A 16,614-nucleotide genomic window follows, 5' to 3' on the forward strand; every position below is an offset into this window, starting at 1 on the left:
AAAAGCGCTTACAAATAAAAAAAAAAATTAATTGTTACAGTGTTTCGGCTTTCGATTTCTGCCTTGGGTTCCTCAGTTTTGGTTAAGAATTTTCATTTTGGTGCGTCACGAATAATTACAGTGACCAAACTTATTACAGTTATAAGTATTATTACAATATGGGTAAATAAATCGAAACAAAAAAATCACATATACACACAGAAGCCTTGCAACAAGCTAAGAATTAGAAATTGTAAACAGCGGCTACCAAAATGAATTTTCAAGCCGTAAGACCTCATTAAGATTACTTGATGAAAGATGACAACTAACAGCAAACTTGTCTTGGAGTACAATTTTGGGTAGCGATAAAGGAAATAAGTCAAAGAGGGAAATAAATCCACAATTTTGTCAGTGCAAATGGCTGCCTCTCTTCTGGTCAGTGGTGTGTGGTCTGTCATGCGGTGAAGTTACTACTGCCTCCAGTCGGTTACTATTGCAGTTCCATAATAAATCTTCACCTTTGTTTTTGCTCTTCTAGGTATTGAATGAATTGTGAAGAATGCAGACCATCAAGTGTGTTGTCGGTTGGGGACGGTGCTGTGGGTAAAACCTGCCTGCTCATCTCATACACTACAAACAAATTTCCTTCAGAATATGTACCTACAGTAAGTATTTGGAACTGACTGAATATAAAAAGGCCGTGATTGTATTTCCACCTAAAACACCCGAACAGCCCCCGAAATACTTTCACTATATTTTTATGTCTCGTTAGACTTTTGACAATTTACTTTATCTAAACAAAATGTAATTTCCAGGGTTTTGCTCCAAAAATACTTATAATGTATGCCTATTGTTAGGATGTGGGAAATAAATGGTTGACATTTTTTTAAATCTTTGTTTTGCAGGTGTTTGATAATTATGCCGTAACTGTAATGATTGGAGGCGAGCCCTACACACTCGGCTTGTTTGATACCGCAGGTATGTATTTGATTTTTTTTCTTGTTAATTCATGTTAATCCAGGGCATTTATATCCACTCCATTAGCTTTTACCTGGAAACAATCTGCTTTTTTGTTTTTTTTACCGAATATTGGAGTTATTGTGGTTCTGTATCACCTTAATGTTCCAGATGGGCCGTGTTTCCCCCCCCGCCTTTTTTTGTTTTTTAAAGGCATGTTGCAAAAGTGCCATGAGAATTGGAGTGTCTCCTGTGGACTATAACATTTTATAGAGATATTGTTTAACTTGTGTCTTCCATACAACTGATAATACTGACATTGTGTAGACAGCTTCTCCAGCCACAAAAGACGGAGGTTAATAATACGCCATGGTAAAGAGCTATTTGATACAACTGATAATACTGACAATGTGTAGACAGCTTCTCCATCCACAAAAGACAGAGATTAATAATACCCCATGCTAAAGAGCTATTTGAACGCAGTTGAAACCATTAGGGTTATGGCCAACAGGAGCTGCCCTGAATAGTTTTGATTGATTATCTTTCTCTGGGACTCGGTGACATTGGGCTTCTTTCTGCTTTTACTTTTAACATCTACTACTCTTTATCTAGCCTGTAGATATTAGTTGTGGTGGTCGTCTCATGTCACAATAATGAAGGCTGCGCATTTGAAAGCTTTCAGTGTGGTATGAACAATATTGTATGTGCTTTCTTTAGGTCAGGAAGACTATGACAGGTTACGACCTCTGAGTTATCCTCAGACCGATGTCTTCCTTGTTTGCTTCTCTGTTGTGTCTCCCTCTTCATTTGAAAATGTAAAAGAAAAGGTAAGTGTCATCCTTTCTTGGTTTGGCTATATTTATTGTTTCAGTTGTGTCTATATAAATTATTGGTGAAAACAAAAACATTTTAAGACTCACAGCCCTTTTGGACTCAATCACAACCTTATTACACCCAAATAGTCTTATGTCTGCGTTCGCATCACAGAAAGCTGATGTGCTCGCTCTGTGAATGGACATCACTGACTGATGTGAGGTGGTCACTACGGCTATCACTAAAATATTTCATGAACCGAATAATCTGATTCAAAATTATTTCTTCTGTAAAATACGAAAAAAAGTATTGTAAGATAATTTGTACTTCTTGGGTGCTGATTAATGTGAAGGGCTACGAGTTTGATATACACTTCTAAGGCTGCTTCAGGTTCAACTACGTCAATTACATGTTCATATTTTCCATGAATTGATTATTCAGTTATTGGTGTGGTCTGTGTCATGTCAGAAAATAGGGGAAAATAACATCAACATTGTATACTGAAGACATTTGTTTTCCAAAGTAAAAGCAAAAGTTTGGAAATATCTTATTTTGATTAAACAGTCAGTCTGCGTTCATGGAGGACTACAGAATTCAGACAATATTTACAGTTGAGAGGTTGAAATCAGAGGATTTGGACAATTTTAAGTTAATCAATGACTTAAACGATGGTCAGAATAGTTGTTGATTAATTTAATAATTGTTGCACCTCTAGTGGTCACCATCAAAACCAACCGTGTCGCTCGATGATATTCATTGTGCGAGCAAAAGGAGCTATGAGGAGATGCACCATATTTAATAATCGCTTATTACAATGCATTAATTGATTCACAATCACTTACATTTGCATTGCGATGTATATTAGGGCTGCACGATAATGAAAGAAAAAATATGCTGTTCATCGTTCCAAGAATGCACTAGTTCAGTTCATAGTTCAAATATTACAACACAAAGTAAGTTAAATGCAGCAAGTGGACATCCTTTCCTGGGTCCTCTTTCATAGTTATCATACAAGTAGATAAATATACAACACTCTGGGCTGCTCCGTGTGTTGTTTGAAGCACTGTAATTTACCGTCATATCTTATTAGCCTGTCTAATCAGGCCACTCTGCTGATCACTTTTAAAATGTACAGCTGAGTCATTGTATATTGCAGTACACCAACATCGCAGCAGACCGTGCGATGTGACCAATTGCGCACATGTACATCGCGATGACGATGCTCAAACAAAATATCGTGCAGCCCTACTGTATATAATTCCACCTCCACTGCTAGTAATTTGTAGAAAATCCCAGTTTGAAAGTAATATTTCACTGTGGTGACAGCAAAACAATTGTCTTTGTGTATCCAGTGGGTTCCAGAGATCACCCACCATTGTCCAAAGACCCCCTTTTTGCTAGTTGGCACTCAGATTGATTTGAGAGATGACCCCTCTACTATAGAGAAGCTGGCAAAGAACAAGCAAAAACCTATTACTCCAGAGACGGCAGAGAAGCTTGCAAGAGACCTCAAGGCTGTGAAATATGTGGAGTGCTCCGCGCTCACACAGGTAACATCTACTTTACTGATCCACTTTTGGAAAAGCATGATCCACACCTTAATAGCAAGATCTAAGAAAATGGAGGAAAAAGAGTGCATGTCTAAATTCTCACCCAGCCTTTGCACACAAGGCTTGATCAGTTTTATTTGCATTGTTTTGTTTTTGTCACTGTTTTTAAGTAGTGTTTCTTATCAAGTAAAACATTTCATTGAATTAGTAACTATCACTTGAGGTTTTGCCAAAGGAAAAATCTTAAATGTTCATGGTTTTTGATCCCCACATCCAACACCCCCAATTGAAAGTGTGCTCATAGTATATTAACATCATAAAGCTTACAATTCAAATTTGAAGGCCGATGGCTTGGCCGAAGCTATATGTGAAAGGTTTTGCTCATGACTGTTGTCTACAAGCAGACTTGATTTACTTAGCATTAGCAGACAATTTTCCGATGGGACCAGTTTATTGTGTACTTTATATTAATGAACTGAGGGATCGGAGTTGGGGTTAGGATCTGAGCTACTAATTCAGGGTTTTTATGAGCAGACCATCCCCTCTAAAAGTATTGGAACGGGAAGGCCAATTCCTTTGTTTTTGTTGAATACTGAACACATTTGGATTTCAGATGAAAAGATGAATATGAGACAAAGGTTCAGAATTCCAGCTTTTATTTCATGGGATTTACATTAAATGCACCCCTATGGGGGGCACAAGCCAGTGCAAACTATAGGCCGGTCCCAAGAAGTGAAGAAACGGGTCCAAGCAGGTTGGAACGGGTGGAGAAAGGTGTCAGGTGTGTTATGTGAGAGAAGAGTCTCTGCTTGGATGAAGGGCAACGTTTATAAAACAGTTGTGGCGCCAGTCATGATGTACGGATTAGAGACAGTGGCACTGAAGAGACAACAGGAAGCAGAGCTGGAGGAGGCGGAAATGAAGATGTTGAGGTTCGCTCTTGGAGTGACCCGTTTGGATAAAATTAGAAATGAGCTCATCAGAGGACACGTCCAGAGGAGAAGTCGTGAGTATATTGTTATAAGGGTGATGAGGATGGAGCTGCCAGGCAAGAAAGAGAGCTAGAGGGACAAGCCGAAAGGAAAAGAAGATTTCATGGTATTTACATCTAGGTGTGTTAAGCAACTCAGGACAGAGCACCTTTTGTTTGAAGCCACCCACTTTTCAAGTGAGCAAAAGTATTGGAACATACATTATTGAATCAACTTAAAGTGAATCACATTTAATATTTGGTGCCATCGCCCTTACTTGCAATAACTGCATCAAGCCTGCAACCCATTGACTTCACCAGACTGTTGCATTCTTCATTTGAAATGCTTTTGCAGGCCTTTGCTGCAGCCACTTTCAGTTTGTGTTTGTTTCTGGGGGTTTCTCCCTTCAGTCTCCTCTTCAGCGTGTAAAATGCGTGCTCTGTGGGCTTAAGGTTCAGTGATTGACTTGGCCGGTCCTAAGACCTTCCACTTTTCCCCCTGATGAAGTCCTTTGTTGTGTTGGCAGTGTGTTCTGGGTAATTGTCTTGTTGCATGATGAAGCCTCTCCTGATTAGTTTGGATGCATTTTACTGTAAATTGCCAGACAAAATGTTTTTTTAGACTTCAGAATTCATTCTGCTGCTACCATCATGAGTTACATCATCAATAAAGACTAGTGAGCCCGTTCCAGAAGCAACCATGCAAGCCCAAGCCATGACATTACCTCCACCATGCTTCACAAATGAGCTTGTGTGTTTTGGATCATAAGCAGATCCTTTCTTTCTCCATACTTTGGCCTTTCCATCTCTTTGGTAGAGGTTAATCTAGGTCTCATGAGTCCATAAAACTGTTCCAAAACGTTTGTGGCTCATCTCTGTGCTTTGCAAAATCTACTCTGGCCTTCCGATTCTTTTAGCTGATGAGTGGTTTGCCTCTTGTGGAATGGCCGGTATATTTCTTCTCTTGAAGTCTTCTTCGAACAGTGGATTGTGATACCTTCACCTGGCCTGTGGAGGTTGGCACTGGTTGTTGTCTTTGGGTGTTTCTTCACACCTCTCACAATGTTTCTGTTGTCAACTGCTGTTGATACCCTTGGCTGACCTGTTTGATGTCTTTTACTCAGTACAACAGTAGTTTATTTCTTTTTCAGGACATTCCAAATTGTTGTAATGGCTATGCCCAATGTTTGTGTAATAGCTCTGATCGATTTTCCCTCTTCTCTCACCTTCAAAATGGTTTTCTTTTCTCCCATGGACAGCTCTACGGTATTCATGTTTGCTTAACAGCAAAGGTAGGTTTTACAGGATAAAACCCAAAGCCAAAAACAAGGACTAATGTTTAAGCAATTAATCTAAAAGGCAAGACCATTGCAACGAGAAACACCCATCAGTCACATGTTCCAATACTTTTGCTCACTTGAAAAGTGGGTAGGTTCAAACAAAAGAGATGTTAACGCTGTCCTGAGTTGTTTAGCACATCGAGATGTGAATACCATGACATAAAAGCTGGAATTCTGAACTTTTGTCTCATATTCATCTTTGCATCTGAAACCCAAATGTCTTCAGTATACAACGAAAACAAAGGAATTGACCTTGCCGTTCCAACTCTTTTGGAGGGGACTGTATCTGTATCTGATCAGGCTTTGGGTATTTGGTGATGTAGTTCCTGAAGGGAATATTGATGATGATTCATGGGAGCAACCTCACTAACCTTTTTCTAGCTAAGGGACTACTTATCAGATCTCCATATGTCACAACACTTGGCCTCCTTCGTAGGAATATTATAGTCCTGGATCTAAGGAATTATTATATCTGACACAAGGCAACTAAAGTTCCTGAGGTCACTACTACTTACAGTTTTTATTAACATGGTCCATGGCCAATATTTAAACAAAAGCATAACAAGGATTTGGGATGAACATTTTCCTATTGTGGGTCAACACAGTGTTGATGTGGACTAAACTGTGGGTGTTCAGTTCGCATGACGTGTAAGAGTTCTTTTGTGGAATCAATTTATTGAGCTGGGGTTACAATCTGAGATAATAATTTTCCTAATCAAAAGTTCGAGCTAATTTATTTGGTGGTGTAGTTTGGGAAGGGAGTCGTGGTATTGTGATTCAGAACAACCTCACAAGAACAATAGTGTGGCGACAGCTGTATTTTGGCCCCTGCCTTCCTCTTATGCGCCTTCCTTCCCTCTTTCCGTCCTAACGCTCTCTTCCCCTTTGCAATGCTGCTGATGTAATTTCCTTGTTCCTCGAGTCTCAGTCCTCACTTTTGAGTATCTCGTAATAATTAAGTTCAACTGCACACTGTGGCACTTTTTCTTGTTTTGTGCATGTATCTCATACAGACCGTGTACATATCCCATCAAATTCCCCTTTTTACCCTTTTCCATGCTCTGGTGTGTTCCTCCTATCCTCTGCTTTCACATCTTCTTGTGCTAACTGAGATATTGTTGTCTTCCCTCTCTTGTCACTGTAGCGAGGCCTGAAGAATGTATTTGATGAAGCTATCCTAGCTGCCCTAGAACCGCCTGAGATGCAGAGACAGAGGAAATGCTGCATATTTTAAACAGTGTGCAACTGTTACAACTTCTGTTCACTGCTAATTACGATTTGTACTTTAGACACTTTTTCAAAATATTTAAAAATATACATATCCTGGTTTAAAAATCTCAACCAATATCAAATTATTATTTACTACCCAGTTTAAAGCCTATATTGACAATACTTCACTGCTAATCAGTCACTTTCTGTCTTTCAATGGTTTATGTTTACAGTACTTTGACTTTATGTCTGACCTTTCTTTATGGTTGGCAAGTTAACAGTAGCAATGAGGCTAGTGAAACCTTGTTAGCAGTATCTTGTCAGAGCTCTACAGCTCACATCTCTTGCAAGGCCTCCTTCATTGGACCATTGTCTAATATCTAAAGAAAAATTATATCTGACACATGATGACCAAGACAGCTGAGGTAACTACAACTAACACACTGTTCATGAACAAGAGCCAAGGTCAATATTAAAGCAAAAGCAGACCAATAATTTGGGATGCACATTTATTTTCCTGTGGTAGTTGACACAGTGATGCTGTAGACTAAACTTTGGGGGCTCTAGTTTCCTGACTAGCGCAATGGCGTATCTCTGCGAAGGGAGGGGTTAGACCCGATGTGTTATTCTCATTTTCTGTAGCCAGTCGGGTTGGGCATCGTTTGAATTTAATCGATTCCGGTACCTTATTTTGATGCCGGTTCCAAACGATTCGTGTTTCCGATTCTTTTAGGGGGCTGGGCCAAAAAAGTTTGGATGGTTTAAATAAAGGGTGTCCAAATTATGAACATCAATTTTCTTAACAGCCTGCAGCATAGACTAAAATGAACATTTGACTCTGAGTTCTTTATAACCAGTATCACTATCAAACCTATGAACTTAAACCCAGTGTGTGTGGAACTAACCCAATTGACTTAATATTCATGAATTAATGTTTCACCTAAAAGTTAAATATAGCATTGTGTGGTACAGAAAATGGATAGATGGATGGATTGTTAAAATCATTTTTTGGGACTGTTTTATCACGTCAAATGGTTTATATGTGCAAGTTTTTACTTTAACTCCCTCTTTTAAGCATGTAGCCTTTTATTTTTTAAGGGATACGCACCGGAACTCAGCATTTTGGCACAAAAAGCAACTTCACACGGCACCGGTGTTTTTTATATAAATTCATGGAACCAAATGCTATAAAAAGTTTATTCCTTTCCTTACCCACCGATGAGGCACAAGGTTAGTGATTCCTTTCCTTACCCCCCGATGAGGCACAAGGTTAGTGTTTGTGATACTGTGAGACAACGTTTATGTGAATTTTGTCCCAATTCATTGTGATGTAAAGTTGCTACGGTGAAGTTTTAGCTCAATGTTAAGCTTTTTTTCTGTCCTCGGATCTTACGTTGGTTTGAAGACTAAAATAAACGCTAAAAGCCATCAGTGCAAAAGTGCAACCAACCGTTTACCTTGTTAGCTGTCTCAATGTTGCCATCGATGTATTTTATTGTTTCACTCACCCAATTGACTGAGAGTTGACTTCACTGAAGCTCCGCGCGGTTGTAGGCTGAGGCTCAGAGCGCGTCAGACACTACACATCGTGAAAGCCTCCTTTGCACAATGTAATCTTATTCCAAGTGTTGCACTGAGGTGACTGGTCGTTCATTTGAACAAAGTTCAGACACACATTTGTTCGCCGCCGCCGTTGGGCACAAGCACGACTTCGTGCGGGTTCTTTTTCTTCGTTGGTTTTCGGCACTTCTTATTTGGGGCCGGGGGACGAGGCATCAAAACTGCGAACCGAAATTCTTTATTTTGAACGGGAGAACTGGAACTTTAGTCCCGGTTCCAATCGGTTCTCGATTCTCGATGCCCAACCCTAGTAGCCAGTGTATTTAACAAAAGTAACTTTCTGCACTGGTGGGGGTAAACACTGCTGACTCTTTTTTACCGCCAATCAAAGCGCTTAATTCCTTCATTTCCTTTAAGTGAGGCGCAACTCTGGTCTCGCATGTATGGAGAGAGCAATCCGTGCTATTGTCACTTGGCTGTGTGGCAAATATTTGGACTGTGCTGGTGATATACCAACTAACCGCGGGCGATTAAAATATGTTCGTGGAATGAATCTATCCCCACTCATGCACAAACGTTCTCCCCCCGCTCCACCACATACGTGCTGGCCAGTGGGGTGATTGAAACAGATAAAAACAGGCAGATAGTGATGATAATAATAATGATGATAATGCATTCAATTAACTGCTTCCTGGAATGATTCGGAGGGTTCTATGTCCACTGTGCACATATTCATGAATGAAATGCGTCTGATCCAGCCCACATATCCGCGGGGCTCGTGTTGTCTACACACACTGCGAGGAGGGGGGCTTGACTTTGCTTTGGTACTTTGTTGGACCAATGTACCCCCAGTGCATTTCAAGTGGCGCTGCTGTGGGCGTACTTCAATCCTCTTCGATTGAAGCCGGTTCTTTCGTTCCTCTTTTAAAAGCAATACAAATAACCTTGCATATGGTGACGTCATAAATGCGGTAGAGGAGCCATGCGAGATTGGAGCATTGAATGTTAGCGCTATTATTAAATGCAGAATGAGCTGGGGGCTATTCCAGCCAGCAGGTTCAAAATGCTCTCAATCTAAACCTGAGTTCTGAGTTAATGTCCCCTGAACTCAAAAACTGGGATCATTTACTTCCAGAACAACTGATCTGAATGAGTTCAATCAAGTCTAAGTCCACTCACCTTGAGCTAAGCTCGTTCACGGCCACAACCAAAAGACATAATCAATGGAGCCCTGATATGTCGCTTCACCATGGAAACTGACAGAAACATGTCAAGTTACTTACTTTCCCCCTTGGAATTTGAGGTGCGAATGTGGGTGTTTGGTAATATGAAAGTACAATCCCCACGGCAAGGTCAGTTTGTTTTTGTTGTATACTGAAGACATTTGGGTTTCAGATCAACAGATGAATATGAGACAAAAGTTCAGAATTCCAGCTTTTATTTCATGATATTTACATTTAGATTAAATTTATTGGAACGTGACTGACGGGTGATGACTAATTATTTTAATGATTAATAATGAAACAATTATTGAAATGTAAAAATTACAAATGTATATGTAAAATTATTTTCATGTTATTTTATTGACAGTAGATCAATTAACCAAGGATTTCATTATATGAATAAAACCTAAATAAAAATTTTAAATATTGTTTTACTAATAAAGTAATTCATTCTCATTTTAAAATGTAATTATTTAGAATTAAAGCTAAATTAACTTAAATTATTTATCTAAAACAAACAAAACATTGTTAAATTTATATGTATTCAATTGTATTAATATTCAGTCAATCAACAAATTCTAAGAGAAATTATTACAAAATAGATCAAATGAAAAAAATAAATTTCCCATTTTTAGGAAAATTTACTATTAATGTAAAAAAAGCAAAACATTGATTGTTACTCTTGAAGAATGCTCATCGGGTCAGATAAAACAACGGAGGGGTCTACTGTACTCTGCCCACCTCTGAATTAGACTGGTCCCAGTATGAACTGCAGCATGTCTATCATGATTTGATTAAAAACTAAAATATGTTTAGGTACATGATTACTATATCAATCACTGCCAATCCTGTGGAACAATTATTATTATTATATTTTATTATTATTTTTTAAACACCACAACGGCCATTTCACTGCGGCGGTGACATGTCATCGGCGGACATGTCGTTGCACTAAATTTCCATTGACGTCAGCACAAATTCGCCGTGTTGACTTTTTGATCACAAATTAGTTTGGGAATACCAGCCAATCATTTTAGATTTAATTGTGCTTCAATATCAGTGGGATCGTGGAGAAATAGGCACCTGTGTTTGCTACAAGTAGTAGCAGACACGTAGAAAGTCAGGAGCCGGCTCGGTCAGTTACCATGGTGACTGAGTCAGAATTCCTCTTCCCCAGCTCTTTAGAATGGAATGATCAGGCTTTCCCTTATCTCAGGGTCAGCTTCCTCCGAGTTTTCACGTAACCTGCTTGCTGGAATTGCTTGAAACCCCCTTGGTGAAACATCGCTGGCGACTTTAATGCGTCCGCGGACCTCTTGTCCCCTTAAACGATCGTTCGTTAACACCCCCCCTCGGCCCCCCATAATGGTGTGCCCGGCTAATAAGTGGATCTAAAAATAATTTTTGTAACGATGATAATAATAATAGAATATTAATAATAATAATAATGCTTTCAATGAAATGACAAAGATTAAGATGTTTGGAAGCCCACTGTTGAAATAATTCTGTCATCCACCACACACGTCTGAGGACCTTGCGTGCCTTTCTGCCTGCATGTGCACTGATCAGATTTACCAATATCGCGTTAGATCCCCGTGCCACAACTTAGACATGGTATTCGCAGGTCTAAGTTGAGACGGACCTTTTGACACCAAAATGTCACTCCGCCAAGCAGGAAACACTCTGGCTGCGCTGTTTCATGGTCAATGCATATTTTTTTCCTACTATTTTGTTGAAGGCTTTAGAAAATGCAATCATAGAGCGTGTGCTGCCATTTTGACCACAATTGTACAATATGTAATATTCTTTGAAATAGAAAAGTAGGGAACCTGCCATGAGAACTGCCACATCATGAGAACTGCCACATCAAGCGCACTGCCATGCGCACTGCCATGCGCTTGATGTGGTCATGATCAATTAAAAACTCATCTTTTGTATTCGTTCAGCATATGCTTTTGCCCAACTTCTCCACAGCGTGGTGATAAGTTTACAGTCAAGGACATGAATGTTATGGAACTATTTGGCCGACAATTTAAATTATAACAACCATACTTTTTCTGGGGCAGTCTGATTGTGTAATATCCAAATGTACAACAAAAAAAATAAAATAATTTGGACTTTAACCCACTTAAAATTACTTATTTCCTTTTCACTTGGTTTAAACAAATATTTAATATGGGAAAAATGTAAATTCTAGCATTATTTGCAGGTTTTCCACATTCTCCCTCCCCTTCTGGTGACTAAAAAATAGTTTGGACCAGTGATTCTCAAAGTGTGGTACTAGTACCACTAGTAGTATGTGAAAGAATCATGGCCCTCATACAGTTGTTGAACTTTTTTTCTCCAGTTTTCCTATATTTAGATACAACGTTAATGTTCAAATTGTGCAAAATATTACAGTGACTTGCAATAATAATAATTTCAGGAATGCTTAGACCTACTATGCTATTTTTTTTTAATGTTGGTCGGGCTGTTGGTACTTGGAGCGCTCAGTATTTTTTTTTTTTTTTTTTTATGGTGTAAAAGGTTTGAGTAGAACTGGTTTAGACTGTCTTGCCCAACTAAAGAACTACCAAAGCAGAGGCACGGGACACTAAACACTGAACAGAAAGTTGTCACAATCTATCATCATGTAACAACGTTTGCGTTGTGCCCATGAGCTGTTTAGCAACAGCAGTAGTTTACCAAAGGTAAATGAAATAATGGACAGCTCACAATTCCGCAGCAAATCTTCCAACTGTTGCAAGTTATTTTATATTAGTCATAGACATGTTTTTTTAAATTAATTAATTTATTTATTTTTAAATATAAACAAAGTGCCTATGCCCATCCACTGCACAAGCGTGAAGAAGTCGTTGACATTAAGGGATAGGAGCCATTTCCTGCCTGTTTGCAAATTTATCAAAGACAGAATATGACTACTATATCTTTTACCATCATGCTTCACGCCATGGGCATGCATGTAACAAAGAGTGCAATGGCAGCAAACAGACAATGCCACACTGAATTTCATTCTACAGAATACATTATAGTATAAAGTTTAATGTATGTGTATGTTTTGACATGTTTTACGTTTTTACAGCAAACTCAGTGATATTTTGGAAACAGAAAAACATATCTAATCAAATACAGACTGTATTGATGGAAAATACTAAATAACTTCCAATATCCTGTATCACATTTTTGTACAGTAACAGTCATGCCCCAGAAAAAAAGCATAGTTCAAAGAAAAAAATGGTGGTTAAACCAATGACATTATGTCCATGTTGAATGTACGTAAACTATATGAAACTATTCTGCAAACCTTTGCATTGCTTGTTGTGACATAAATAAAATAATATATAAACAGTTGTTTTGAAGAAACAAACTTATAATAAAGCACAAATGAGGCACTCTTTCTCTGCTATCTTCTTTTTTTTCTGGTGTTTTCATGAAATATTGAACTACTGCATTATGGTGCATTCGATTCCATACAAAGATAATGTAATATGAAGCCCTCTAGTATGAACAATCCTGGAATGTTTGTGATCACTTTTTTTGTTATTTATGCCCGAAATATAACACGTGCTGTTTTTCCTCCATTTTCTTGTGTTCAGCTTTTATTTGCCCTCTGCGTGCTGTTGGCCTGACTCGTTAGTGTATCGTATACATTACAAGAAAAGCACATTTATTAAGTTGGATCAACAAATCGGAGTTGGTCCCAACATCACTGTTCATTTTATCACCTTTATTGTATATTCATGTTGCTGTTTTCAGTTTTCATCGAGTCATTTTATTCTCTATTCTCAGTTGAGCATTGAAAATTGCCAAGATGTTTCCACCCCACTTCATTTACCTTTGTTTGTCCTCTGCATGTTTGCACGCCCCCTTTATTTAGCCTGTGTTTTTGTCTGTTTGTTTTTGTTCACAGAAAGGCCTAAAGAATGTGTTTGATGAGGCGATATTGGCTGCATTGGAGCCCCCAGAGCCCAAGAAGAAGCGCAAATGTGTGCTGCTATGAGAAGCGTGTCTCTTCAAAGCATCCACATCTAACACACACATACTCTTGCATACATACTGCCCCCCCACCCAACCACATTTCCATTACTCTGCTAAGGCCGATAGACAGCACTGACCTCCAAAGGCATGACTCGAAAGATTTACAGTCAACCAAGTTTAACTGTCTCTGCAATAAGAAGCTTCACTCCTAAGTCAGATTTGGGGGTAGAAGATCAGCCTAACCAGCAGGTTATGCAGGGTTTGCACAGACTGCCATTGCCTCTGATGGGGATTCAGATACCAAGCTTATGTAAATGTAGAATTAAAGTTGTTGAGCTTTTAAGTAGATTTTTCTGAATGCAATCAGTGTTGTGGCCCGGTCTACCTTTTAAATGCCCGACCATTAAGTTGTCTTCAGCCATTGTGGAGTCCCGCCCCGGCCCATCCTTGTTGTCTCCCATGTTCTCAGCACTACCAGAGGAAACGATCATGGAATGGTGCTCATGTTTTTATTTGCCAACACCCCAAACACGATAGCTTGACAATGAGATTTACTCCTTGTTCCACATTTAACCACTAAGGGAACTGTGACGGTCTGAAAGGACAGGGTTATGCAAGGCAATACAGTGATTTGGCAACTCTGAAGTTGAATTTGTAAATTTTATCTCACATTCACTCTGTTTATCTTGAGTTGTTCACAGTAAAGCGTTGCAGTCAGATTATTGTAATTCAGTGAGGAGTCGACCAGTTGAAATATGAAATATTGCCACATGAATTTTCCCTTAAAAGCAGGAAACTTGAACAGTGTTAGAAAAAGTGTGCTCTTCATGGGACCACGGACGAGTGCCTCAAGATCTTCATTCAATGTAACTGTCACCTTACGCTTAAAATGGGTAGAGCAAGTCCACTACGGCAAACAAATTCTGCCTACTGTAGTGGCACCAATAAATTCAGACAACTAACAAACATGAGTTTCACTAACTACACTTATTTACGGTGTCATGTTGGCAAACTGACTTTATTAAGGGGGGCACGCCCAACTCCTTTTGTACACTTTTAGGCTGGGGTTGCCGAGTGCCTGGGTGTGAATGTCAGCTCAGGCCTTCCTGTGTGGCGTTTTCAAGCCCTGTGCTGGCTTGCTTTTTTTTTTTTTTTTTTCTCCCCCCCCCCCTCCTGTTTTCCTTCCACATTCCAAAAACATGAATGTTAGTTTGATTGAAGACTAAATTGCCCAGAGGGACGAATGCGAGTGTGAATAGTTGTCTACACGTGCCCGCAGATTGACTGGCAATCAATCCAGCGTGTACCCCGCCTCTTGCCTAGAGACAGCTGGGTTAGGCTCCAGCTCAAATGCGCCCCTAATAAGGATAAGCGCGATAGAGAATGCATGGATAGATGTAGATGAACCTTGCTCTCTCAGGTGCAGCAGTGTGAACTTGCTGTACATGGCACACATTAATGTAGGCCCCAGTTTTTACCATAATATTTTGTTCGTTTCTGACACATTTTGTGTTCCGCTTCCCCTCCCTCTTGCTTCCTCTATCTAAATAATATAAACATGTGGATTTATACCTGCCGTTATTACCAAGAAAACCACTGCTTGGGTTTTTCCCACTAAAACCCCTACTGGCAGAGAGACTGTTCTGTTGATGATTTGGTTGGTTACTGGCGGCTTAGAGTTGGGTTGACATACAGCCCATGTCAGTATCATTATTATAATCTGTTGTTGTTTTGGTGAAAATCCAAATGCTTTTGTCAAAGCTCTTTTGTTCTTTGTATATGCATTCTTAAAAATATTAAACTTATAATTTTTTTTTTTTTGCCTTTACCACTTTCGCTCTGTTATTGTTTTATTTTCACAACACAATAACTGAAAAATCTTATCACTACTTGTGGGTCAGAAAGATTGCACTTGGTACATTGCATTGGGGAGAGGCTCAAGACGTTGCACGCCACCAGGTGGCACTGTTTATTCGAAAGTCGCCACCAGCAAAAACAAAGGAATTAACCTTGCCGTTCCAATACATTGGGAGGGGACTATATAAATATGTATGTGTGTATTTATATATAATATATAAAATAACCACTAATCTACAGAGGGTGAAGTAACCAAGTAGGTTTTCCAGGTATCTGCTTTACTTGAGTAGGCAATCTCGGACGACGACGTACTTTTGCGGTCCTCTATATTTTAAAACAGATTTTTCAAAATAGGCTTATTAGTCCTTTCAACCACTGCTGATGGCGACCTGACGTAACTGGAAGTCAACTGCGCGTGAGGTCTTGATTGGCAGCGCCGCAAACCATTGAGTATTAAAGATGACGGCACCAGATTCGGAGAAGGAAGATATTCCACATCCATGACTTTCAAGGAATGGTTTTATGTAGTATACAAGAATAATAAACGTGTTGTGCCAGGTCAAAATCCAGCTTCTGGCTTTTAAATATATAGAGGTGTATTTTTTCAGTGGTTGTTCTATCTAAGTTAAAAATATTTTGTTACCCAGTATACAACATTAGCAAAGTTATGGCAACAGTTTGCAAACTGCGGCACCAGAGCCGCATGTGGCCCTTAGATCCTTCTGGCTCTCTGTGACTTTGATAAATGACAAATAATGGGTGTTTAAATTTAAAAGACTGCTTTCATTTTTCAAATGTGATTATACATTTGCAGATTATGGTGTCTTGTAACAAGATATTGTTTTGGTGTTTTGTTTTTTTTGTCACTCCAAATGCGCATCACAAACGCCAAAGTGGTTATATTGACCTATTCAACCCCCAGTAGGTAAACCATGGCTAAATCCAAGATAAAAGATTCAGAAGAAAACAAAATTACTAATGCTAAGCGTGACGTGAACTATATTAAAAACTACATTTGCTCATGCCTCACAGAGGCACAGCCTACAATTGTGTGAAAAGGAAGGCAATGACAACGGCCAGGGTCGGCCTCCCCATTAGGCCATGCTAAGGGTGTCGTGAACTCCAGGGGGCGCCAAAATGGGTGGGGGTATTAAAAAAAAAAAAATCACATTGAATAT

General features: G+C 39.2%; 1 protein-coding gene across 1 annotated transcript; it reads left to right on the top strand.

Annotated features, from left to right (window-relative positions):
* The first annotated feature begins 538 nt into the window (after positions 1 to 538).
* LOC133408361 (cell division control protein 42 homolog) lies at positions 539 to 15,407 on the top strand. Its single transcript, XM_061687162.1, is given in 6 exon segments — positions 539 to 562; positions 564 to 644; positions 885 to 957; positions 1,654 to 1,763; positions 3,102 to 3,299; positions 13,512 to 15,407. Coding segments are annotated over 6 exon segments (576 nt in total). The 3' UTR covers positions 13,602 to 15,407.
* The last annotated feature ends 1,207 nt before the right edge of the window (positions 15,408 to 16,614 follow it).

This window comes from Phycodurus eques, chromosome 10, assembly GCF_024500275.1.
Source record: "Phycodurus eques isolate BA_2022a chromosome 10, UOR_Pequ_1.1, whole genome shotgun sequence".
NCBI classification, from domain to species: domain Eukaryota; kingdom Metazoa; phylum Chordata; class Actinopteri; order Syngnathiformes; family Syngnathidae; genus Phycodurus; species Phycodurus eques.